This window comes from Paramormyrops kingsleyae, chromosome 1 (genome assembly GCF_048594095.1).
Source record: "Paramormyrops kingsleyae isolate MSU_618 chromosome 1, PKINGS_0.4, whole genome shotgun sequence".
NCBI classification, from domain to species: Eukaryota; Metazoa; Chordata; class Actinopteri; order Osteoglossiformes; family Mormyridae; genus Paramormyrops; species Paramormyrops kingsleyae.
In genome coordinates this window covers 71,214,836-71,228,688 of record NC_132797.1, presented here as the reverse complement: position 1 = coordinate 71,228,688, position 13,853 = coordinate 71,214,836, and the positions used below count along the sequence as shown (strand labels likewise).

The 13,853-nt window shown below is 40.1% G+C and overlaps 1 protein-coding gene across 3 annotated transcripts; it reads left to right on the top strand.

Moving 5' to 3' along the window:
• Nucleotides 1-1,537: 1,537 nt before the first annotated feature.
• LOC111849515 (interleukin-18 receptor 1-like) lies at nt 1,538-13,272 on the top strand. Of its 3 annotated transcripts, XM_072698041.1 has the most exons (12): nt 1,539-1,816; nt 2,036-2,094; nt 3,220-3,274; nt 4,962-5,244; nt 5,993-6,155; nt 6,321-6,480; nt 6,731-6,799; nt 7,118-7,253; nt 7,375-7,526; nt 8,133-8,282; nt 9,222-9,374; nt 10,649-13,272. In XM_072698041.1, exons 4-12 carry the CDS (start codon nt 5,024-5,026, stop codon nt 10,981-10,983), a joined length of 1,539 nt encoding a protein of 512 aa, XP_072554142.1. In that variant the 5' UTR covers nt 1,539-1,816; nt 2,036-2,094; nt 3,220-3,274; nt 4,962-5,023; the 3' UTR covers nt 10,984-13,272. The 3 variants fall into 3 exon arrangements, with proteins under 3 accessions (XP_072554141.1, XP_072554142.1, XP_072554143.1); XM_072698040.1 differs by lacking the exon at nt 3,220-3,274 and having other exon boundaries at nt 1,538-1,816; XM_072698042.1 differs by lacking the exons at nt 2,036-2,094; nt 3,220-3,274.
• The last annotated feature ends 581 nt before the right edge of the window (nt 13,273-13,853 follow it).

The following is a 13,853-nucleotide window of genomic DNA, read 5'->3' as shown; positions in this document are numbered from 1 at the left end:
GTAGCCCCCCCCCCCAATAAATCAAAACCAGCTAATACAACCCCCGCCAATGTTCCAGCCGAAGTTACGCCCTTGGCTGTAGTGTAATAGAGGACATTAAATCAAAAGCAATGTTGATAAACGTTATACAGTACAAACCTGGATGAGTTAGAAAATTAAGAATAAATTGAGATAAATTAGCATCCCTAGTACTCTGTTGCCAAATAAATCTTTTTTTTTTTCTACGTGGGTGCATATTTTATGTATGCGGTCTTCCGCAAATATGTAACAATATGTAAAATACACTCACCTAAAGGATTATTAGGAACACCATACTAATACGGTGTTTGACCCCCTTTCGCCTTCAGAACTGCCTTAATTCTACGTGGCATTGATTCAACAAGGTGCTGAAAGCATTCTTTAGAAATGTTGGCCCATATTGATAGGATAGCATCTTGCAGTTGATGGAGATTTGTGGGATGCACATCCAGGGCACGAAGCTCCCGTTCCACCACATCCCAAAGATGCTCTATTGGGTTGAGATCTGGTGACTGTAGGGGCCATTTTAGTACAGTGAACTCATTGTCATGTTCAAGAAACCAATTTGAAATGATTAGAGCTTTGTGACATGGTGCATTATCGTGCTGGAAGTAGCCATCAGAGGATGGGTACATGGTGGTCATAAAGGGATGGACATGGTCAGAAACAATGCTCAGGTAGGCCGTGGCATTTAAACGATGCCCAATTGGCACTAAGGGGCCTAAAGTGTGCCAAGAAAACATCCCCCACACCATTACACCACCACCACCAGCCTGCACAGTGGTAACAAGGCATGATGGATCCATGTTCTCATTCTGTTTACGCCAAATTCTGACTCTACCATTTGAATGTCTCAACAGAAATCGAGACTCATCAGACCAGGCAACATTTTTCCAGTCTTCAACTGTCCAATTTTGGTGAGCTTGTGCAAATTGTAGCCTCTTTTTCCTATTTGTAGTGGAGATGAGTGGTACCTGGTGGGGTCTTCTGCTGTTGTAGCCCATCCGCCTCAAGGTTGTGCGTGTTGTGGCTTCACAAATGCTTTGCTGCATACCTCGGTTGTAACGAGTGGTTATTTCAGTCAAAGTTGCTCTTCTATCAGCTTGAATCAGTCGGCCCATTCTCCTCTGACCTCTAGCATCAACAAGGCATTTTCGCCCACAGGACTGCCGCTTACTGGATGTTTTTCCCTTTGCACACCATTCTTTGTAAACCCTAGAAATGGTTGTGCGTGAAAATCCCAGTAACTGAGCAGATTGTGAAATACTCAGACCGGCCCGTCTGGCACCAACAACCATGCCACGCTCAAAATTGCTTAAATCACCTTTCTTTCCCATTCTGACATTCAGTTTGGAGTTTAGGAGATTGTCTTGACCAGGACCACGCCCCTAAATGCATTGAAGCAACTGCCATGTGATTGGTTGATTAGATAATTGCATTAATGAGAAATTGAACAGGTGTTCCTAATAATCCTTTAGGTGAGTGTATGTAAAATAATGTAAAAATGCCACTTAATATTATATATTAGTTAATAGGATGCGGAATGTCACAGTCGTTAAAGTGGTCGCTCTGACCGTAGTCCAAGCCAGGGTCAAGATCAAGCCTTAATGTTTACGTATAAAAAGTGCATGTGCTTTTCGGTAAGTAGGCGAAACAAAATTTTCTTGCGGCGTGCAAAGGGGATTGCCCGTCAACATCCGTCAGCTTTTTCAACACTCGGAAGAGAAACGAGAAAAAAGCGAAACTGTCATTGTACTTCATAAACTCCCAGAATCATCTCATTTCCCGTTTTATGAAGGTAGGCATATAAAGTATTTGTTTTGTATTTATTAGATTGTAATTTGCTCGTCAACTATTAGTTCAGCTTTCAATTTGCGAAATAATTAAAATGCACTGACTTATCAACGCGGAGTTTATAAAAGGATTTCGGAAATAAATAGAAATTAAGGTACGTTTATCGGGGTGTCTGATCAGTCATTACCTTGTAATCCTGTTTTGTTAATGATTTTTATTTTAGACAGGTCTCGTTAAACATGAAGTGGAAGATGTTGCTGTTGGCCATATATCTTTTTAAAGGTATTTTAAAAGAAAACGATCTGTCAGCGTTTTCGGTGGGGTGTGTTGACAGTTTTTATGTTGGGCTTAGCGTGTAGCACTGTCGCCGCACACCTCCGGTGTTCTGACGAGTTGAGCTACTGTACCTATCGAAACGTGCTATCGAGCCTTTCGGCGCATGTGCAGTTCCACCGTCTTGGAATTAGGGTTAGGTTTTAGGAGTTAGGGTTAGGGTAAGAGTTAGGGTTAGGGCTATCGATTAGCACTACGGTAGCCTAACTCGACAAAGTAGCTCAACTCGACAGAACACCGGCAACACGGAGTTGAATCCCGTTGTGCTGGCCCAGTTTCGCGCTGGTTTCCTCCCGTACTTGTGTGCAGACCTGCGTTGGTTATGCGTGTGTATGTGCGTGCGTTCGTTTTTTTTTCTTTCCTTAAAGAACTTTACTGAACAACCCAATATTGCTTACAAATTTCTCAAGTACTGTATAATATTACACCGCATAACTGAGCATATACAAAAATCTGAGAATACAGTATGCCATCTTAGCAAAATACAAATCGATAAATGAAATAAATAATGAACAAAAAATAAAGAGATACATAAAGTGAAATAAAAGTAAATAAAAAATAAAGGAAAAAGATGAAAGTGGGTCTATTCAATAGCTCAAATTATGGAAGAACTGGGAAACAAACAAGGCTTGTTTAGTTTTTATCTATTTCAATGTTTTTTCAAAATTCAAGAGTTCATTCATGAAAGCTAACAATAAGGGTTTGGACCCATAGAATCTGTACCTATGAATAAATTGTTTGGCCATTAAAATTTTAGTATTGTGTATATATTTTGTCCTGCATGACAACATCGTTTAATTTATCATCATGAAATTTTAGTTTGGTTAAGAGATTATCTTTGACATTTAATCAGTTTTGAATAAGTTCCCAATGAGATTTTGTGTGGGTACAAAAGAAAAAAAATCAATATCAGCCTCACAAAGAGCAGTTATTTTTTATCATTATTGAATCTTTTCCTTAGAAATTTGTGACAAGGGTAAATACCATTAATTATTCTGCAGTGAGATTCTTTAGCTTTTGGTGAAATGGGGAGAGTGAGGTATCCGGATCTAATTTTTAACTTCTGCTCCTCAGGCTAATCATTTAATATATATTTTTTCTTTTCAATGGAAGAGGGAATAACGTAGAGGTAAGAGTATTTCTTCAGACTTTCTTAAGAGTATTTTCTATTTAAAGTCAAGTTCATCAATACAGAGTAAAGGTATTTGTGGGACTAATGTGATATAAAGCATCGCTCCTTTAACCATATTCAACATTCCTTGTTGGATTGCCTTAATAACCACTTTACATATATTTTGTATTTTGTTTCTCAGTACGCTCCAAATTGAATTTGTCCATAAAAGCATCATACTCTAATAGATTACCTCCTTCAACGAACAGATGTAATAGAGACCAAATATCTTTCTCAACCCAGTCATAAGAACATAAGAAATTTACAAACGAGAGGGGGCCATTCGGCCCATCAAGCTCATTTGGGGAGAACTTAACTAATAGCTCAGAGTTGTTAAAATCTTATCTAGCTCTGATTTAAAGGAACCCAGGGTTTTAGCTTGCACTACACTAACAAGAAGACTATTGCATACTCTAACTACACGCTGTGTAAAGAAGTGTTTTCTCAAATTCATTTTAAAATGTTCTCCCACTAATTTCCACTTATGGCCACGAGTTCTAGTATTTAAACTAATACTGAAATAGCCATTTGGCTGAACAGCATCCAGACCTGTTAGAATCTTATATACCTGGATCATGTCCCCCCTTAGTCTCCTTTGCTCGAAGCTAAACAGATTCAGCTCAGCTAAGCTCTCCTCATAAGACATTCCTCTAAGACCAGGAATCATTCTTGTAGCCCCAGTCACAGTAACTCAAGGATTTTTTTTAAAACAAGATGTATCTATTATTCCATATTTGAGAGCTGTGTGGAGTAAAATTATGATTGTATATCAATTTCCAATATAAGAGAACCTACTGATGAAATTTGGACAAATTAATGGGCAACTTAGAGATCATGCGTGCATTCGTTATGCGTGTGTATGTGCGTGCATGCATGCGGGCGTTCGTTATGCGTGTGTATGTGCGTGCATGCATGCGGGCGTTCGTTATGCGTGTGTATGTGCGTGCATGCATGCGGGCGTTCGTCATGCGTGTGTATGTGCGTGCATGCATGCGGGCGTTCGTTATGCGTGTGTATGTGCGTGCATGCATGCGGGCGTTCGTCATGCGTGTGTATGTGCGTGCATGCATGCGGGCGTTCGTTATGCGTGTGTATGTGCGTGCATGCATGCGGGCGTTCGTCATGCGTGTGTATGTGCGTGCATGCATGCGGGCGTTCGTTATGCGTGTGTATGTGCGTGCATGCATGCGGGCGTTCGTTATGCGTGTGTATGTGCGTGCATGCATGCGGGCGTTCGTTATGCGTGTGTATGTGCGTGCATGCATGCGGGCGTTCGTCATGCGTGTGTATGTGCGTGCATGCATGCGGGCGTTCGTTATGCGTGTGTATGTGCGTGCATGCATGCGGGCGTTCGTCATGCGTGTGTATGTGCGTGCCTGGCGATGCACAGTACTATAGGTGGTCGCCAATGTCTGAAGGTTTACCAACTTGCCGGCCAGGTTCACCTTGGCCCACATCGGCTACGACCGGTACTGAACTGGCGTCCTTTCCAGGACCCCTTCCAGCTTTGTGTCCTATACTGCCTGGTGCAGCCTTAGCATTAGCAGTTCGGCTACAAATAATTATAACAGAGTGTTCGAGAGTTAAGCACAATAAAATAATTTATATAAACTTTTACAGCTAACATTTTGTTGTCCTTCTATAGAGACCTGCGCTTCTGACGGAGTACAGAAAGACTGCAGGGGCTTTTTTTCCTGCTCTGCGTGGATGTATCAGCCTTCTGAAGGTCCTGTCTTTGTCCAGGAGGGGGAAATAGCAGTTCTTAGATGTCCCCTAAAATCCTCTTCCTTGGTCTGGAGAAAGAATTCCTCCCTGGGGCTCCAGGAGCTGATAGAGGAGGTTGGGAGACCACAGGTTAAACAGAAAGACATGCTGTTTATGATGAAAGTATTAAAGAATGACAGCGGAATGTACACCTGCATGGAGAAGTGAGTGATCTAACAGTATGTATGCTGATTATGCTGTGTACTCCTGCATGATAAGGTACCTAAACAAGAAGCAGGCAACCTGACCAGGACCAGACTGTGTCGTTCAATGCAGCGGAGAGCTGAAGTAAATGCTGTCATTTGCTAGTTCAGCACATTTACATTACAGTAATATGCATGATGCATGATTCCTTACTTGATGGGAAGGGAGTATTTTGTACTTTCATTCATCAAACTGTCTGTAGATAAATGTTACAATGATGGGGTCTACTTCTTCAAACTTCAATGGACTTGTGTCCATTGTAACCGTATATTACATTCCCACACATTTATTTATTTATCACACAGTTTTACCCAAAGCAATGTGTAACTGAGGGAGGTGGGGCAACCAGCCACTGAAGCTTTGTGGCATTAAGGGCCCAACAATAAGACCAGTCTGCTAGCTATGGGATTGGAACCAGTGACCTTCTGATCCCACACATGAAGTTCTAACCTACCAATACAGGCAACTTATTTTGCTCTTGTGTTCTGGGTTTGGATGTAGACTTGTAATTGTTTCACATAATTAGCATTGTGAATAATGGCTAGATAAACAGTCAGCTTTCCTGTACTCATTTATCACTGTTCTGACAGCATGAGTGGTGACCAGGTGCATCTCTGGTTTGGCTTAGCTAACGTGTCTCAAGACAGTTTGTATAGATACTTCGCAATGTCTCCTGCATGCATTAACTGATGTTTTTTTCTGTTGAAGAAATGGAGATAAAAATGCCTGGATTAATTTGACAGTGTACAGTGAATGTTACATGGATGACACTATCTATGATAACTATTCTCATGAGAAGAAATCATATGTCATTACAAAGAAATTTCTCAATGACCCTTCTCTCTGTCAGTTGAACACCACATGGTTCAAGGTACAGAATCTGCTTATTTTCCCAATGCCATATATGTTATGTGTATTTTCAGAAATACACAATCAGATTATACTTTAGAACATTCTACCTTAAGAAAAGAATTGAGAGAATAGTTGTTTGACTAGTTTTAATCATACTACATTTTTTTCCCTCTTCTATTGTTAGGTTTCTGACAATTGCCATGAAACATATATTTCCTCTAAGAATAATATTTACTTTGAAATGGTTTCTAAAAGTGATGAAGGGGTCTATAAATCTAAACACTTCTGCAAATACAAGGGGATGTTGTACTACACTTCTGAAACAAACAACTTAACGGTAGAAGGTAAATTAAAATTGTACATGAAGAAATGCTGAATTTCCTCAGTTGACTTTGCTTTATATTTTTTGCAGTTTGTTGTGTCTAAAACAAAACCTGTTGTTAAAAAATGAAGTTTCTTGTATAAAAATGAAATGGAAATGGAATGAATGAAAAAGCCAAGCTATTCTTGAAATTGATGGCTTTTTTTGTCCTTACATACATGAGGCATGATTTGTTCAGGTATAATACTGATTTATGATGTAACTTTTGGCAGCTTCTATGGATCCTCTTGAGCCCAAAATTATAAAACCACAACCCAATGAAAACATCAGTGTGGATCTGGGTAAGAGGAAGGGGTTTTGGAAATTGTCCAAATGGATCTTATTTCTTCATATACCGATATACTCACATTAAGAAACATGAATAGTACATTGATTAAAGTGCATAATCTGAATGTTTCCCCCGTGTGTACAAAATTTGTACAATAATCCTAGATCAACACATTTAAATGAAAGCAGGGATAAACCATCGACTAACAACAAAATGATTAATATACAGACATGTTCAAATACATATACCTGTACCGTCTTTATTTACAATGATGAAAACAGAGAATGAAATGATATACTGTAAATTCTGGCATTTTTATGTGATTCTACAGGTCAGAAGGTTGAGATAATGTGTTTAGCGGTTCTGGACATTCATTCTGAAACAGAATTGATGGAACTTCATTGGATTAATGGATCTTCAGATATTCCTGAGGATCAGAACATGACCGTTTACTACAACAGCACTATGTGAGCATCGTAGGTTTCTCACAACAATATGATAAAACAGCAAACAACAGAACCAAATATCGCTGACATTCAGCATCTTCAAAGTGTAAGCCCTGCTTAGCTGTCTGTGCTTTTTTCTCAGCCAGGAGGAAAGGGACCAAAACAGCTATCACATGATCGCATGGCTGGTAGTGAAAAATGTCTCAAAAGTCCACCTTGACACTGCATTTACCTGCAAACTAGATACACCACTGGGGGTACTGATTAACGTTTCCATTACACTGAAACAGAAAGGTAGGGTCTGAACTGCTGTTCACATGTCTGTCCTATGATCATATTGTTCTTGATTCAGTGCCAATGCATGATCACTTTTTACAAAGCTGAGGTGTCTCACTAATTTAGTAGTATCTTTTAAGCGGCATATTCCTACGCTGACAGAAAAATTTATTTAAAAAAAAAAAAACAGTTACTGTCAGCAAATTGCTGTTTTTCAGACAGAGAATCATCATTACATTTAAAGAATACTTTTTGTTAGTATTTAGGTTGTAAAATTAGATGAAGAGACTTCAGCTAAAATGATCAAATTAGAAGCAGTAGTACAGAGTTGCTATTAAATATTATATTAATATAGACTAGTTGTATGTACTGGATTTTAAAGTAGTTTTGCTTTTAATTGTGCTAGACTGAAAAGAAGCTTCTCTGGTAAGATGAATTGTAGTATTTTTGGCATTTATGAAAGTGAGAGTTATCTGGCATTGAAATACCATCCTCTGTCCGGCATGATTATTTCTGACTGCAGTGTTGGTTATGTCTCTTAATGGTTTATTTTGCGATGTGTTTCCTTTTTGTACGCTGTGTGGGGAGAGTGTGTGATTATCCTGTTCTGTTTCTGTTTTACAGTCACATCTAAGTCTGTCCCAACTGTTAGCCTAGCAATTGTGGCTGTCTCTGCCTTCATAGTTGTGGTAGTTATCATTGTGTACTACAAGCTAAGAATCGACATTGCGCTGTTCTTCCGTGACATTCAGCGTAATCAATGCCGTCCAACAGGTAAGAATTATTGAATCTTCCAGATATGTTGTTTTTTTTTTTTTTATAACTTTTCAAGTGGACAGCAGACATAACCTTTCATGTGTACTGGGTGCAGTAAATCCAGCTCGTTGTACCATCCACAAGGCTCTATCTAAGTAACACGTAGGTGTTTAATCCCCATATGAAATAGAAATGTTTCAAATTAGCCCAATAAATATATGCGCACACTGTATTTCATTATTACTTTCTAATGGCAGAGATGACCTTTAACTTATCTGTGACTTATCAAGTGACCTTCAAAAGGAATAGGAAAGCTTAACTGCAGGTGTGACGTGCACTGCTACAGTAGGACAGTGTGTATCAGGCTCCTAGAAGCAGGCCTGTCCCATAAAGTCCCATAAAGCAAGAAAGGAAATCATCTATCCATAGGGTGACCAGATAATCCATGTCAGGGAGGACACTCTGAGCTAGTACAGGTATTGTAAATTACCATTTCAATTAAACGGACCTGGATTTCACTTGAGCACTGAGTTCTTGCTGTGTGCTGATTGGTCAGTCTCCTGTAATCATGCATGTTTCACTAATGCTAATGTGAAACAGCTGGATGAGTCTTTCAGTCAAGGAAATAAACCAGTCAAAGCACAAGAAGAGCTGAGCTATTTAGCCGAGCACAGGAGCCTTTCAATTTGAAAGTAGTTTGTAAAACCCGAAGTAGCTCAAAGTGTCCTCCCTGACATGGATTATCTGGTCACCCTATCTATCCATCTATCCATCTATCCATCCATCCATCCCACCCACCCATAAATTGAGAGAAAAATTGTGCTGTAACTTTCATTGCATTTCTGAAACTTACCAAGTCCCAAAAATGGTTCTTACGTAACCAACCGTTTTGTAAAATTTGCTCATGAATTATTAACACCTCTGCTACAGTAACACCACATATTGACTATGTTTCAGATGGCAAGCAATATGATGCCTACATCTCATACTATCAGACCTGCAGTGAGGAAGCGTTGACTGAGGATGAGCGGGTGTTGCTGCTGAACCTTCTGGAGATCCAGTATGGTTACCGGCTCTGTGTCTATGACCGTGACTTGCTTCCTGGAGAAGGTGAGACCTGTAACAATCTGCAAGATGTTCTTAAACATCAAAAAAAGGTCAAGTGGCACATACTTTGTGTAAACTTCAAAACATTTTGGAGACATATGAGCTAATATTTGTAGTAAACGATTCATGTTTCAGACTCAGTTAACATAAGTTACATTTATTATGATTTACCTGCATATACACCTAGTAACCTCTGTCTTTTAACTGTGGTTCCTAAACTTCAACTGCAAAGATATATGTAACAGAGAGTTTATTTTTCAGAAATTCCCTTAATTAAACCTGGTCACCTGACCTCTTTTTGAAGTATCCTCAGCTCCATCTACCTGCCACAACTGCTATAGTTTTTTAATACTATAATCCTTATTTATCATTAATGAAATCTATAGAACTATACAAATACGTAAAGTGTATGTGTTTGTCAGCATCAAAGCAGCTGAAAACTGATTAGCTGTCTCCACGGTTACCTATTTAGACTGGGCTCATGGGAGTTTTACTTGCACAAAAATGGGTAACACTTTACGTAAAGCAGTCAGGATAATGCATTATACATATCTTAATAATGCATTATAATGCATTCATAACGTATTATAAACACGGCTATAAATATTTATAAAAAGGCATAACATTATAAACATATTTATTATGCAATATGAATGTTTTATGAAGCTCTCATCTATAGTACGCTATAGATACCTTCATAATGCAATGCAAAGGATCCTTGATTCTCATACTGACCATTATAATGCATTATGAAGGTATCTATAGTGCTTTATAAAGGAGGCTTCGTAGAAAGTGTTATCCAAAAATGTTTTGAGAGCAGAAGGGAAAATGATTGGTTCAATGATTGATCAATTAGATTATATTGGAGACCAATCAGATATCTGGGTCTTGCCTCCTCTAGTTGCTTGGACCCAGCACCTCTACAATCTGATTGGTTATCTCTCTGAACCAGTCATTTTTCCTTTTGCCCTCAGAACACTTTTGTGTAAGTAAAACTCCCACAAGCTTAATCTGGATAAAAGCAGTAACCAATACAGCATAAACTAAAGATAGAGTTTAAATGTTTCTAGTTTTTGTTAAAAATTAAGCTATGTAATATTAGTAGAGTTTTTTTCCTTCAGGCTCCAGTTCAATTAAAATGGATAAATTGTTAAATTATTATTCTTTCAATTAAAAGTTCTGACACCTGGGTGCTGCCATGTGATTGATTTAGCATCTGGGTGCCTCTGTTTGATTGGTGTAATGAATTGGTGCTGCTGTATGATTGGCCAATTCAGCGGCAGTGGAGGCAGTGCTGGAGCGTGTGAAACAGAGTCGCCGGCTGCTGCTGATTCCCAGGGCTGAAGGGCCACAGGCAGAGGACCAGTATGGCCTGCAGGGGGGGCTGCATGCAGCACTGGTGGACCGCCATACACGCCTCATTCTGATCCGGAAGACACCACGTGGTGGCCTGGACTCCCTTCCCGAGTCTCTGCGTCTGCTGGCACGCTCTGGAGGGGCTGTAACCTGGAAGGGAAACCGCTCAGCTCCCCTGAGCTCAGAATTCTGGAAGCACATGCTTTACCACATGCCTGCCAGAAGGAGGCAGCAGAATGAACTGGTGCTGCTGTGATTATGGAAAGTCAGGCCACCCAGTTACTTCGCCTGGCCTTTGATAGATTTAGAGTAATGATGGCCAAATGAAGTTTCGTGAACCATTTCCTGTATTTTCTGATTCCACTAGATGGTGCTGTCTGTACATAAAATCATTCCCCAGAGCAAGAGCACCATCTACTGGGGTCAGAAAATGGTTCATGAGGCTTCGGAAAATACAGCAAACGGTTCATGAGGCTAATTTAGAGCTCTGCACTTGTGTACCCAACAAGCCCTTCCCAATGCCTTATTATTGCTCTTACTTAAGAGATGCTTAAATTAGTAATAAAGTGCCCTTAAAGTTTCAGCTGGCTCAGGAGGTTGATGCCCCTTCTCATCAGTGTAACAGGCCTTATATCCTGCTTGCTACCCTACAGTGATTCACTATATCAGGGATCTTCAAATCTGGACCTCGAATCCAAATCCAGGCCTTGTTTTCAATTCTCCCAGGTAGTTGGTTTAATAATCACTGATTCTGATTGGCCACAGAGACTTCATACCCAGCTCACAGGTATAGGAAGGCTGGAAAATCAGCAGGGCTAGGACCTTGAGGACCGTGATTTGAATAGCCCTGCACTATGTGTACCGCTCCATAACTCGTGATAAACCGAATTAGATTAAAAACCTGTTATGAGTATGAGAAATAGGAAAAGGGAGTAAAGCTGATGGTTGTCATGCAGGACGTAGCGTTGTATATTCTCAGATTATGGTATATTGTGTAAAGATGGTCGCTTGAGGTGCTGATATTTTCTGAGTTAGTGGATGAGTTGGAAGGCGGTGAGAGAATGCTATGTGTGGAGGTGAAAACAGGGACCATTAAAAAAAAGTTCTCTCAGAGCAGCTTAGCTGTTTTTTCACAGACCTCACACCGGAAATAGGCGAGATGTGCTTACAGTTGCGCCATTACATTCAGCCGCAAAGAAATGCCCACAATTTAGCATAAAGGACTCAGGTTATCAGAGAGCTCAGATATCTACTTTAAGGTTGGAAATTCATGTAGAATATGTAAGGGTTAATGCAGAACAAGCTGTAAGTTATACATTTATTAGCCTAAGGCTGAAGAAGCAAGCAAAGAATCAACAGATTGAGAATTAAAGAATTAGAATTAAAGATTATAAACTAAGGATTATTTTAGAATTAAAGATCAATATAGCTCATTGATTTTCTACGGTGATTTGCTGAGCTGGAAATCAAGAATTTCACAGTGCCGTGGTTAAAGCAACTTTCTTTGAGTTTTCTATCTTTCATGTATCTGTCTATTGTGAATGTGTCTTAGAAATGTGAAACTGGAAGTGGTTTTGACTTGGTGGAAAAATGGGGGTAGCGAAAGCACAGGATCACTCAGAAGAGGAACATGAAACCGATGTCAGCTCCACATTCCACGGGTACCCTAACAGAAGCAGCAGCCTTATTAAGCAGCATATTGGCCTCAGTAGAGACCATCAGAACTTTGTCAGAAGCGTCAACAGTCAGGCAGCAACCAATTGTTTGAAATGCAAGTGTGGACAATCGCCTTGCGTCGCTCTTTCCGTCGGGCCTGCGTAGTAGCGGTCCGCTGCCAGTGTACTCTGGAGTCCTGTACAGCCTGAAATTAAAGCCCGAACCCAAACCTGATACCGTGACACCGAAGACAACCTGGCCTGAACAGCACTGGCAAATCTAAAACCCGAACCCAGAATATGTGTATATGGAGACTTTTTTGCAAGCTTTTGCTGCATTTCTTCCATTGCTAGTCGGATGCTTGCTGGGTAGCCGGTAGACGAGACAGAAAAGGGGGGGTGGGGAGTGGGGGTTGGAAAGTGCAATCGAGCAAAAGCAAAAGTGCAAGGAGCGATTTGCACATTTAAAAAAAAACACCAAACCCAATCCCAACCAGTGGAAACTGACCTGTACTTGGGCCCGAAACTCAATACATGTTGGGTCCGTAGGACTTCGGTCGGATCGCAGACCTGTAATACAGCCCCAATCCACAGCCACTGTTCGTTATGTCTCTTCATGATGCATTAATCTTACACACGATCTCAAGGTGGTAATTCAGAAAATACTATGAGATATTTGACTAGGCCACAATATGGATATATTTACACAATGTAACTTGTACTGTGAAGCTGTGTATGACAGTAATGGATGTCACTGGACAAAACTTGGAATGCTTAACTTTCAGTGTTCAACATATTTGTTTTCAGGTGCTATTGTGTAACTCTGCTTTGTGATTCTCCTCCAGTGTAATTCTCCTTTTTTACAGATATTAAATTAAGTTAGATTTAAATTCTAGTCTGTCATATTTTCTAACAGACATTGGCTCTTTGTACATCCATTCCCGAAACTCATTGTCCCATCAAGAACAATCTCACACACACAGTGACAGACAATTTGGGATCTCCAACTTCGGATGTGGAGAGAAACCCCATGATGACATTATGAGAACATGCAAACTCCACATACACACAGACAGGGCTGAGACTCGAACCCAGGTCTCCAGAAATGTGAGGCAACTGTGTTAGTCCATAAACCAATTAAATGTCTTAAACTGACTTATAGGAAATTTAGACATATTGAGTAGGGTGACCAGATAATCCATGTCAGGGAGACACTTTGAGCTACTTCGCGTTTTACAAACTACTTTCAAACTGAAAGGCTCCTGTGCTCGGCTAAATAGTTCAGCTCTTCTTGTGCTTTGACTGGTTTGTTTCCTTGACTGAAAGACTCATCCAGCAGTTTCACATTAGCATTAGTGACACATGCATGCTTATCAGAGACTGACCAATCAGCACACAGCAAGAGCTAAGTGCTCAAGTGAAATCCAGGTCCGTTTAATTGAAATGGTAATTTACAATTCCTGTCCTAGCT

Excerpts from the sequence above, each read along its gene's own strand:
- LOC111849515 (XM_072698040.1), top strand. The coding sequence starts at position 2,052 with ATGAAGTGGAAGATGTTGCTGTTGGCCATATATCTTTTTAAAG. Across the intron at positions 6,156-6,320 it reads TGAACACCACATGGTTCAAG|GTTTCTGACAATTGCCATGA; the intron begins GTACAGAATCTG and ends TTCTATTGTTAG. Across the intron at positions 7,527-8,132 it reads CATTACACTGAAACAGAAAG|TCACATCTAAGTCTGTCCCA; the intron begins GTAGGGTCTGAA and ends TCTGTTTTACAG.